At 38.3% G+C, this 13,210-nt stretch overlaps 1 protein-coding gene across 2 annotated transcripts in view; it reads right to left on the bottom strand.

The window, feature by feature from the left end:
* adcy5 (adenylate cyclase 5) overlaps positions 1–13,210 on the bottom strand; it is a 71,025-nt gene that overhangs the window by 16,683 nt on the left and 41,132 nt on the right. For both annotated transcript variants that reach the window (XM_058392706.1, XM_058392707.1), the window contains exons 3-8: positions 12,771–12,892; positions 6,523–6,634; positions 5,253–5,380; positions 3,104–3,262; positions 2,778–2,919; positions 1,502–1,639 (exon numbers count right to left, since the gene is read on the bottom strand). In XM_058392706.1, coding sequence (XP_058248689.1) covers positions 1,502–1,639; positions 2,778–2,919; positions 3,104–3,262; positions 5,253–5,380; positions 6,523–6,634; positions 12,771–12,892 — 801 coding nt within the window. The remainder of the gene's footprint in view (positions 1–1,501; positions 1,640–2,777; positions 2,920–3,103; positions 3,263–5,252; positions 5,381–6,522; positions 6,635–12,770; positions 12,893–13,210) is intronic.

Genomic DNA, 13,210 nt, shown 5'->3' with positions numbered 1-13,210 from the left:
CACCTTTACACCTGACCTTCGTGTCTTAAAATAACAACTGACTTGTTTTTTGTTGTCATTACATATGGATTACTTAAGTCCATGTGTGTTATTTCATAGTTCTGAAATCTCCAGTATTGTTCTAGAATGTAGAAAATAAATCCCTAAACAAAAACATTTAATTAAAAGGTGTGTCCAAACTTTTGACTGGTAGTGTAAATTACATCAAGAAAATGCAAGACACTATAAGTAAAGGGAATTATGACATAGGATGGTTTTAACCAAAGGATTTTAGCAATTTTTGGTTGATTTAGCATTTTCCTATACTGATGAGTCGCTGTGTATATTAATTAATTTCATCTGTGTGTGTGAGTGAGAGAGAGAGAGAGAGAGAGAGAGAGATTTCAACTGAATAAGAATTAAACAAAAGAAAACAAATTAAGAAAACAATCTACATGTCTAAAATTTGAGACAATGTTCAAGTTAAACATAATATTATGCTTAATAAGGTGTGAAAATCTTTAATAAGGAGCCCCGAACACTGCAAATTAATCCCATTCCCACGTGCATGTCCCCTTCCATTTCGCATTCAGGTAATCAGAGTAGACTGGGGAGCACTCAGAGGTGTAAAGTCACTTGTTTCACAGGGCAATCATGACTGTACAGGGACAAAAACAGGATGTGCTTTTTTATGGCTCAGAAATGACACTCATTATGAACATTTGCGTACTTCTTAATTAACACCACTGAATGGTGTTAGTGTGAGAAGTGTGAGAGATGAACGTTTCCTAAATAAGTAATCAGGACACTGTTACACCTTTAATGAGAAATCTTTTAAACTTAAAGCTATATCCCCACACTGGCCTTAAATGGACCAAGTAAATAGAAATGAGAACAGGAGTTACACCTACAAATTCCCCTTTTTTTTGTTTGCCCCATCAATTAGCCCAGATCTGTGGCCTTTACAATTATATTAGCAAAGTGGGAGTCAACTAAATAATGGAAAGAAAGCACGATAAAGCGTTTCCCTCTTGGCCTTGCACTCAGCCTATTTGCAGGTTCCACTCTGCCTGATTAAATCCCTGAAGACTTCGTGTGAGGCGAGTCTGCTTTATTTAATCAGAGGGTCATTCCCTTTGGGCCCCACAGGCAAGGAAAAGAGGAGAGATTAGTGACATAGTCATGGGTACAAAGAGGAGAAGATGCTCTGAACGTCACTGCACAGGGACGTCCATTGAACTGCTCGGGCTTTAGTTAATTCACTGTGTGAAAAACAATATTCTGAGGACTAAAGTGGTAATTGGTGTGACTCAAAGTAATTAAAGCCAATGCTAACATGACGGTGTTCAACACCTCATAAGGGTCCTCGTCCAACAGTGTTCCTAAAGCTATTAGATGTGTCTGAGCAAGCTTACTTATGTCGTGTTGAGACAGTCATTACGGGAAAAGTATGTTTGATGAAGGTCAGAGAAAAGGAGAGGGAGAGAGAAAGAGAGAGTATGTGTATATATATTTCTCTTACCATTCTCTTCATTTCTTTGGAGACCTGGTTGCCCCCCAGGTGGTTATAAAATGGCCGGTCAGTCCAGTGTGAGCTGTTGTGGGTGATGCTGTTTGTCCGCTGCCGATTCATCTTGGCAATCATGGCCTTTTCTTCTTTCTGTTAGAAAGAACATTTATATGTAACAGTCTTGAATGTGCTATTTATTTATAGACAACCGTTTCACACCATTTCACACTTCGTAACTAATGTCCAGTTTAACTATATGGGCATGAAACATGCAAGACGACCTGTCAATTTTCTGAATCTGTAAAACAAAGTAATGCGTACGTTATTGTTTCTATAGTAACGTCTCCATTCACAAGAGCTTGTATGAAGAATGCTCTGCATAATCTAAGAATAACTTAGAAAAAAAAACGTTAGCTAGCAAAGAAAAACATATTCCTTGATATGGTGAAGTTTTCTGCAAGAGATGTTTATTTAACAATTTTTGGAAGGAGTCTCCAGTGTCAGCACATTTTAAGAGCCAGTCTTCCTCCATGAGAGACTTTTCAGGACAAAGGCTACTCAGTCACATGACCAGCTCTGATTTTTGTCTCATTAGCTTCAAGAGAGCAAAATGGAGGCTGGTTAAGGAAAGACTATTTATAGTGTTCTAAATCTAAGTGATAACTGAAAATGATTCTTCACACACAATTGCCAGTGCTAGCAATGGTCAGAATTTTCGTTTTGAGACACAGCTCTTGATAATAATTACAATGACAGATGAAAGCTGTAGAGAGAAACTGTCCAGCTATCTCCATGTGTTCAACATCCACATGCTAACCAATAAACTGCTAAACATTTTACAGGTAACTATGGCAACGTGATAGACATGTTTCTGGCTCTGACATGCCATCTAGTGGATGTAGCTTTTAAATGTTCTAGTATATAATATGTGAATAGAAAGCAAATAATAATATTAATAATAATAATAATCAGATCTGAATAAGATATAAATGACGCCACTTGTGTTGTTGTTGTGTCTGCACACACACAATCAAGTATAAACTGGGCCTAATGCTTGTAAATAAGGGATCGCATAATCATGTATTAGAAAGACACACTTTCAGTGTGAAAGAGAACATTTAGTGCTAACTGACCTGAACTGTGACATTATGTTCTCTCTGTATTTACAGATAACAACTGCGAAACATATTCTGCAAAGCAAATCTGAGATAAAACCACTGAATCCCCTTTCTTTAATTAAGTGTGCTTTGCAGTTGTGTAATGAAGAAAAGGACAAACAAACTCTGACCCTCTTCTGGCTGCATCCCACTATGAGGAACGTTTCAATGTTGTGCTTCCTCAGATAGACATTCCGTTCTCCGCCAAAGCCAGGCTCCACATCATAGTCGCCGTTCAGATAGTTTAGTGTAGCTTTAGTTATGTGGATACGGCTGAAAGCAAAAGGGTTTAATGTGAGGTTAATAACAGATAAATAAAAAATAAAACAAAACAGGGTTTTAAACCTTGCATAAAACAAACTCGTAAACTGTGTTTAAATGCTATTTAAATGTGATTTGGCTTTTTGTCTCTTCTGTTATTTAGGATTTAGGTCTCATGAACAGACATCACACTCACCCTGCTTTTCCTCCTGCCTCCATATGATTCGCCAGCGTGACATCATTGGACCAGACGTCAAACTGCCACTTTCTCAAACCCAGGACCCCACAATGGACTCGGCCGCTATGGATCCCCACTCGCATGTTCACATTGACACCAGTGACCTCCCTCACCAATCTAAGCACACACACACACACACATACATAATACAATTAATGAATTGCAATTAAATATAAATGCACATATGCATAAGCACTATGGACACAGCTGCCTCTTTAACACCACTAACCTAGCAGTGATCCTAACTTGTGTGGTCTTTACAGGCAGAGAAGCATTCCCAGACAATGTGGTAATTACACTAATTTTATTACTATTTACCACGTTCTACACAGTCACACAAAATGAGCTCCTAATGCTGTTCTCTGAATTAAACTCTTAAGAAAATAAGCAGTACCCTCTGACAGCAACTGGTGACCTCAGTTACACTCGTTTTAATATAATATACTAGTTATATTCTCACGTCTCCATCCGTGACTACTATTTCAAGCAGCTGAGCATCTCAGCCAAGCAGTGAGGCTTTACAATTACACCGTAATGAATACACAAGGGCGAGTCATAAGCTTGCAAATATCAATAATACCAATAATTCACTAAATTGATTTTGGCCTGATTTTGGTGATAAGTGGCCCAGAGTTATTCCCTCTGAACATCGGGGGTGACTGGGCTTCTGTGTCATATTGCAGCAAAGCAAATGTTTGGGTTTTTTTTGTTTTGTTTTTGTTCTCCAGCATTTCTGCAAGAAAGTTTAGCTTGCATGCAATGTTTCTACAAAAAAAATATAATGACGCATGTTTGTAGATTTGTTTATGCTTCAAGATTAATCCCACTTCATGTTAATATTGTTCATACAAAGTTGAACCCTTTTTTATCAGCACCCTGTCTTTCGAATGGACTTATCAGACTTTTTTTCACTATAAACAAACAAATTGTTTTATCACCACAAGTCTGATATAAAATGAGTCACTCTCAGTGCGAGACGTTTTTAATCTCTGTTCGGATAACCTTTCACAGAATTTTAGTGGTTGCAGATGAACTTTTAAATAAAAAAATGTTAATGACATAAAAATGTTAATGAACAAGCACTTGTGGTGTCTCAGAGAGCAGATATATTGATATCACCATTTACTTTGAAAATATAAACATGTGCGTGGGGGGAAAAACCCTAACCATTTTTTTTGGAACTTTCCTATGAAATTATTGCCACTAGCTAAAAAACACAAAGACTTATGAAAAACTACAAATTCTTAAAGCCCTGAACGTCTACTTTCATATGAGCCATTAAGCTCCTCTGTGTATTGTGACATGACAGAGAAATTCAGTGTTGAACATGAGCACCCTAAAGCATATTTTGGCCTCTGGTAAAGTTAAATGTTTTGAGTTAAATGAGCTATCTTCATTTCTAATTCATGTATTTATCTCCCACTTGATGTCCTGTACATTTAGCTGAATAAATAATAAGTGAAAATACATTTAAGTCAATTGTTTTGGAGGTCTTCACTATAATGCAAATATACTGTTACTGCTTGCTGGCCACTGCCCAGAGTACACGCATTCAGACTCAGTGAAGCAGTAAGCCAGTGTTTTTACAAACTACAGCACCAATAAGCTACATCTAATACAAGACACACAGGCAATATATCGGTGATATGACACGCTGTTGGCAACTATACAGCACCTGAGGGTGTGCAGTTCCAAGGTGAAAATACATTTATTGACCCTGTGCATACACTCACTTTCAAATGCATGCTTGCATGCACACATAATCAGCATCAATCTCATAGTTTAATAATTCAGTACTGCCTGCAGGGACTACTATCCTTCTTTGTATTCACCAATTACCAAGAAAAAAAGAAATGCAAAGAAGCCCTGTGCTCATTCTTTCTTATGTGGTATTCATGCAGCTAATAATTTAGTTTTAAAGCAGAAAAGCCTTCTTAATCTTAAACCTTGTTAAAAAAAAAAAAAAATAAAATAAACAAAATACAGCATGCCCTACATACAAGTCCTAATTATTTATAACCATGTCTGTATACACTCCTCTATATACACGTGAAATTTATTGCAGAGCCTTCTTCCTTCTTCTTCAGACATGAAATCAAATACTTACGAGATGGCCTCAATCATGTCCATGCCCATTTCCACACAGCAGTGAGCGTGGTCAGCCCGCGCCTCTGGCAAACCCGACACACAGTAGTAGCAATCTCCTAAGATCTTAATCCGCAGACAGTGATTTTCCTTCACACACAGACACAGGTACATTAAGCAGCAGGCTGAAAAGAAGCATGATTAACACTATTAAATCATAACCCTTTGACTCATTAGAGCACTTTGAATGTTTCCCTGTACAATATATATACGTTTTGTTTAATCAACATTTATCAAGTGTGATACTTGACTTCATCCATTAAGCTTTTGTTTGGACCTTTTAAATTCCAGATTATATTGCACGCATATTTTCTCCTTTTAAGGACTCAGCGGCACCTAACATGACATAACATACTCACCATTTTGAAGATTATGATTTAAAAAAAAAGAAAAGAAAAAAAAAGAACAAGGTTAAATTGGTCCCTATTGGATCAGAAAGATCAGAGTTCAGTCTGCAGGTATTCTCCATAACCTTAAAATCCATTTATGGAATTAAGACTGTTTTCATGATGTTTCCATATTAGTATGTCATTTTGCCCAGAAGAGAAAGTCTTCCCTCAAAATCCCTTAAAATAATTTTAGAAAGAATACAGAAGAACATTGAGGAGAGCATAGGAGAGGAGAAGAGTGGAGATGAGAGGAAAGGAGATGGGACGAGAGCCCCGGGCTGAGCACAGGATACACACCAGTGCTCAGTCGTATGACAACCACCTGAACGTCACCCCAGCATATGCCTCAACCCACAAGCCACACAATAGAAGTTTTTGTTTCATGAGTAGCCATGTGCCTTGTGCTTTGGCTATGTGCATGCAAACATGTCCTTGTACAATATGCGATTTTGTATTCTCAAAGCGATGTGAATTTCCTATAGAACAATATCAAGTTCTTAAGCATCTAGGCAAACTGACGTGCATGTATGCATGTATGTTTTTCCATCTGTGTTTAAATGAGTGCAACATGATGAGAGGGATTTTCTAAGCGCAGGAGGGAAGCTGTATCCACAGCATGACTCAGAATCCTGTCTAGAGATAATAAGGAGAGGTGACTGTGGCTCAACAGCAGGTGGATGGGTGAGTAAAGCCTGGCTACACAAACATTCACTGTGAACAGGTAAGACCACTAAGGGGGGTATGCTTAGAGAGAAAAGAAGTGAAATCCAAGAGCACGTTCGATAGATCTGAATTCGGCATCAGCTCAATCCCATAATTCTGTCGAAAAATAGCTTTACTCACTGCAGCCAGTTTGTCGAATCTTGCAAACAGCTCATTCAGGGTCATGACCAGTTCCTGTGCTGTGCACTGAGACGCCAGACTGGTGAATCCCTCGATGTCAGCAAAGAGGATACTAAACAGAAAAAACAAAAAAGAAAAACAGAAGATTAATCTGTGCATGTCTAAGACTTATCAGCTGTGCTTATCACAATGACTTTGCAAAAATTCTATACAAGTGTGTGTTATTAGAGTGAGCTCTGCCTGTGGCCTTTTCAGAATAACCATCCAAAACATAGACTTCGCATAGATACAATAGCATCTATGAACCATCCCACATTAGTAACACACATTAGACTCTATTAGCATGCCACTGACACTGAGGACTGGTTTGGGAAAGCGGAGTGGTTCAGTGGTAATAAAAGACATTCATAAATGAAAGAAAGCCAAGGGAAAGTGCGACCAACAAATCTGAATCCGAGAGAGGTGTTTGACATTCTTTCACCATGAGAACCAGGTAACGGATATGTTCCTTCATTGTATGATGCTCCTGCATGCGAGACAAGCGAGATAAAAAGCTACAGGGGGTTCAGATGACCTCACATGGATTATAATAACTAACTATTCAATATCCAACTACACAGCTTTCAACAAGGTGGGATGAGAAGAGGAGAGACATTGTTACAGGTCCTCCTCTAATAGGAATATCTCTGAAGTGACCCTAGGGCCTGGCGCTGGTTGATACAGGAGACAGTGACGCTCGCTGATTAAAGCTTCTGTTCAGATCCAAAGTGGCTTCTCTGTTCACTTTCTCGGTTTCTCGGAACAAAAGGGGTTTTTCACAAATGTAGAAGGCTTGTAGATGAAGAGTTGTTTTTACACAACACAATGATCCTGCTGTACTAAGAGCATGTGACAGCTGACCACAGCCTGTTGACGCCTTCTAAGGCAAATGCTCCAACATTCACCTTCTACTTAAACTATGATGCACTCTACCTTATCTTTCTTGCATATGACAGAGCAAACAGGAAGAAGGCAGAGAGTGCAGACTGTTTTCTGCCAAATTCATATCTAAAGCTCACAGTGTACTTCAACAAATGTGTCTATGGTCATTCTGTTTTTGCTAAATTATTTTAATAACAAGTAACAATGCAGGAAAAAAGATCATGGTTAAGTGATAGATCTAACATCACAATAAACACTATCAGTTAACATGGGCATCTTATCATCTTAGCATTATAGTGACACTGGAGCTGTAGCATAAGGAATTTTCATTTAATTAAAAAATTTTTTTTTTAAAATAAATATTCTCACAACAAATTTCAAAAGCACGTCCCAATATAACTCACTTATAAGACTCCACTGCACAAGAGGGGGAAAAAATGATACTGGTCCAGTGGCACTTTTTTCTGCACTGATATTTATTATTAAAATAACTTCCAAAAACAGAATCACCCTAGACACATTTGTTGAAGTATATGCTTTGAGACCGATGGATGTGGGGGCAGTAGACTCTTCCTGTTACTGTAGCACTGGTCCATTTTTTTCCTATGGCTAATATATTTATGTTTATTAGGGATTTGGCTCAAATTGCTTACCACAGCACTAATTAAGCAACTAAGTTTCCACTGAAAAAACACTTTCTTTGTACTTCTCAACTTAGTCAACAGTGACTAAGTTCAGTTTGTGACCACACAAAATACACTCCATGGCTTAAAGTGAATGCATAAACCATGTATTTACAGACTACATACGATAAGTTAGCTAGCTAGTTTTTTATGATGATAGAATCTGCACTTGTTAGAATATATTCTGACAATTTTTGCTAATATCCCAGGGGAAATGAGAATGTACAGTAACTGAGATTCAAAATACTAAAATTCATTTAGGATCTAGCTGTGGTAAATGCAAGCTAGTGTAAGAAAACATATTTTGAGGTCACTCTAAAATCTATTATCACATACATTGCTCTTTGAGTAATTATTTACATATCCCAGCTCTCACCACCAAATGGTGATCAAATCAGACGGTTATCGGGAACTGTGAACTAGATGACAGTTAGGGGTTGACTCCTGGGATTTCAATATTTTTTTAAGGCTTTTATATTGTCACACCTTCAAGGCCTGCCCACTCAAGGCCTTTAAAACTGCAACATATGTGCCTTTTCACTGGAATCGATGACCACAGTGCTACTGCCATGTGTTCTGATCTCCAATAAAACATTCCTGCTGAACACTACTTCAGAGTCCCCTGGTCTGCTTCGGTGAATTCACAACACTAGTTTATCAGGAGTTATGTGCTATTGTTCGATACAGTGCAGTTCATATCAGAGTGCACCTGCAGCAGATCAGCAAGCAATGACAAAAGTTACCATAAACAATTTCATGTATAATTTTTGGTATGCTGGGTCATTCTGATATCAATGTTATTTTTCATATTGCCTATGCATACATATTCAACAATCTGTTTTCATCATTCTTATTAAAAAGCAATTATATAAACATTTTATTTTAATGTATAGTTTAACATGGATCAGGCTTTAATATGACACATTCAAGCCTTACTTAATGGCAAGCCTACAAACAATTCATCAGCTCCCTGTGGCACAAATTCAAACAATTGACAAATGCATCTTCGGAGATTGAATTCTATAATAAGCTAAACTGTAGCTGTCAACAGTATCAGTATAAGTCACAATAAAATTATAATAACTGCTCATTTGAATCCTTAATGTGATTAATGTACTATATCCAGAAACATGAAGCACATCCAGTTCTTTCTTGACGAGCAATAATAATGAGTTTGTGGTGACAGCATCCCGGAGATGAATTCTACTTATACTTGAAAAACAGATGAATTAAAAAATGTTTGATGACAGAGAAATGACCTGGAAACAAAAAAAGGAAAACTAGTTAGAAGGGAACATTCCAATAAGTGGAGTGAACTCCAGGGTCGTCGATGGCCTGCTGTTGAGGAAGCAGTTGAGGGAAGTTTTGACAGGTCAGCTTGAACAAAGCTGCAGCACTCACTCCAGCTAAAAAACCCGGGAAGGAATTACGCACAGCATCACACTTCCTGCTTACATAACATGACCCTTGTAAGTTCTTCACGGGTCACTGCTTAGTCTGTATCAAAGCGCTACCGTGCTTGAGAGGTCGACAGTTCCTGACTGCTCTCCCCACAGAGATGGCACTACCAGGTCTGATGGCTTTCATCTCGCAACCACTTAGCCCCCCTCTGAGACTATGCTGAACACGTAATCTCCCTGTGCTACACCAGCTCTCCAACCTAATACTGTAGATATCCTGTTTGAAAGATAATGTTGTTCAGACTCAACTTCAGCATGGCTGGAAAGACATATTAATGGTGGTGAAAAGCTCAGCTGTGCCAGTGCACCTTCCAGATCAGAAGATGATGGCCAATTTGTCACCCACTACGATGGCAGTATCGTCTTCTCTTCTTGACCACGTGATGTACTATTTTAATCCTGAGCGGTTCAGCAAGGCTTTCAGTGATGCCTGTGCAAATAAGATGAGATGTTAGATTCTGTAGCCATTTGAGGCTTAACACTCCCAGAATCATTACCAATTGTTTCAAAAAAGTCTAATTTATGAATTTACTGTTTATCATCATAGCTACAGATTCTCAAAGTCTGTGACTGAATTTTTGTCATGGTTTATCTGAATTATCCAAATCATCCTGTTTTTTTCCCCCCTAAGAAGCAGGTGATGCTGCATACGGTTGCCCTATCAGCTTATTGCGCCAGCAAGATTTCTACCAATATACTTAGGCAGACAGACAGACACATGTTTCTGTGTGTGTTTTAGTCAAGTTACACAAACATCATGTGCCACCTAACAGGTTAAACTGTTTTCGGAGGCCTTGGTGAGGGCTGCTCCTGTTTTCCTGCCCTCTGTCTGCTGCACAGCAGGCTTAGTTCAGACTATTATTCATGAAATCGGTCAAGCTTAACAGTGAGTAATCCCTGACCTTGAGCAAAGCGAAAGCTGTAAAAGTTTTCACAGGGTGGAATCTGTGGGGCTCAGTGCCTAAATCATCACACTTCCACTTTTCACACTTTTAATGTTTTCAAACTCAAGTAAGTAACTTGAAGGGAATATGTGTCTGCATATTAAAAAAAAAAAAAGAGTCTATCAAAATAAGACAGAACTGTAGTAACAGCAAAACCATAATATCCCACTTAGACTTTAGCATGAAGGTCACAGACATCAAAAGAAAATAAAGATGCTGGAATAATATAAATAGTAATAATAATATCTTGTGCATGCCATGATCGAAGAAAAAAAAAAAACCCCACCAAATCTCATAGCTGAGATATTTAACTGACATTTTGATGAGTTAACATCCAATATAATGTTGAGGAAGCAGGGGCGTGTCAAGTGGCGGTTTGAGAATGGGACGGAGCCAAGAAAAGTGAATGGTAAGGCTTTACACCTGTGCAGAATTGCTCTGATGTGTATTTTATTAAAAGAATAAAGTGGGTAGAGACAGGAGCTGCAAGACAGAGAGAGCTAAACAGCAAAGCAGTATATGTGTGTGTGTACATTAAAAGAGCTTGGTTTTGACCTTTACTGCTTAGATCACTTGTCAGCGTATTTATTTTGAGTTGTCCCAAGCCTGCCTCCCATTTCCTAATTCTCTCCAAGTTTCACAGATGTGCAGCATGATTACCTATTGGTTTATTTTCCATAGTCTCCATTAACACACTTAACTTTCTAACTAGCTGACAATACACCATTACATTAAATAGCTAACACATTTATCCTAGTCAGTTTCTGGGCCACCGAACATGGGGCTGAGCAGCACAGTGTTATTATTATCATCATCATCATCATCATTATTATCATTTACCCAGACTAATTTGTATTTTATTAATATAAATTAATTAAAAAAAACAAACAGCATTTTTTTTCCTTTTAATTACAACAATGCAGTTTTAAATAGAGTGGCTTCACTATAAAACTTTTTTTTAATGCAATATTATCATATCCATGATTAAAGGTTCATGGAAACCATGATTAACTCAGCTTTGAATCATTTTAAATGCGTCACTGCCAAAATCCTGCTGGTCAAATCATGACTGGTTATTCAAGCTAATGGAAATGATTAGTAGAAATACCCTTAGTTCAAACAAAGGTTTGTAAAACTCTGATTATATTTTTGTTAAATTATCTTTGGATTAGATATAAGTATGTTTAAGAAAAAAAAACACTAATATCAGTTGGGCTCACACTTGTGTTAAGTAGAAGAGAGAAGGAGGATTTACTGTTTCCTGGCTCTCTGGAGCTGAAGTTGGCCTGCTCCTTGTCACAGCATCTTCCTCTCCCGTGGATCTCCAATAGATTTAGAATCTTTAGAATGTCTGGATAATGTCAACATTCATCATGTGAAACTTTTACAAAGCCACCACTCACCACTACACTGGACCCCACAAATCTCTCCAGATTTATAATAAATAAGAGAAAATACACTGGGATTTCAAATAAATCAAAGTGGAACTTCAGTCTAAATGTTGGATGACATAAAGTAGGCTCTCTTCAGGCCTAATGTACAGTGCTGTGTGTGTGTGTGTATGTGTGTGTGTGGTGTGTGTGTGTGTGTGTGGAGGACACAGAGAGAGAGAGGGAGAGGGAGAAAGGGAAAGAAAAAGAAATATAGAGAAACAGAATTCTGTGTGTGTGTGACACAGAAAGAGAGAGGCAGAGAGACAGACAGAGCAAAAATGAGATTGTGTGTGTGTGTATGTATGTGTGTTATGTCTGTTGGAGTTAGAGGAATAAGCAGAAAGCTTGATATGAATCACAATGTCCTCCTTCAGACCACTAGATGGTGCTAAAGTTGGTTTATAAAAGGTACAACTCTGAAAACAGGTAACATAGAACACAGGTTCCTGCCTATCTACTGTGCTGGGCCTGAATGTCCTTGTTTATCAACAAATTAGACTACACATTAGAAATTAAGTAGCTTTTGTATTCTCATATTTGCTTCTGCAGCAACATTCACTCACATGCTCCCTACCTCGAGTCACAGTTACAGGCTTGGCACCTGGAATACATCATCTTTTTTTATTTCTGTACATTGTACTGTACTATCAATTTCCCAAAACTATAATCTATTGGAATTCAATATTATATTCAATAATAGAGTCACTGAAGAAGTTCAAGCAGGTCAGATTGAAATTCAGTGTCTGTTTGCAGGTTTAAAAATGATGGACACTCCTACTTAGTAGATGGGCTTCGTCTCTCTCCTACCTCACATTGTCGTGCTTCTGGATGTAGATCTTGTGAAACATCATATCCTCCTGCTTGGCATTTATGTCGGCTTTCATCTCCATGGCAACATGGCGGGGAAGCACGGAGAGGAGGAGGCGTTCCTGCCAACAAGGAATGAGAGAAAGAGAAGAAAAAGGCAGAGTTGGAAATGAGGAAAAGAGAAACAGGGAGATGATTTTAATCATTCCTATCAAGGGTTGTCCATTTCTGACTCAGAATTGAGTGGTGAACATTTTTTCCTCCTTCTTTTTGCTAGCTCCCCTACCCATCAGCCCCTGACATGAGGAGTCATCACCAGTGACAACAGTGGCTGTACACTGACGTCACCTTGCTACGTGTGGAATACAGTGGAGTGGCTCAGGGCAGTCTGGAAGATTCTGGTTATCTTCTGCCAGCACTGATTAGCTCCTGTCTTGTGT

This window comes from Hemibagrus wyckioides, linkage group LG06 (assembly GCF_019097595.1).
Source record: "Hemibagrus wyckioides isolate EC202008001 linkage group LG06, SWU_Hwy_1.0, whole genome shotgun sequence".
NCBI lineage: Eukaryota > Metazoa > Chordata > Actinopteri > Siluriformes > Bagridae > Hemibagrus > Hemibagrus wyckioides.
The sequence above is the reverse complement of the archived record's forward strand: the minus strand, read 5'-3'. Positions and strand labels throughout refer to the sequence as shown.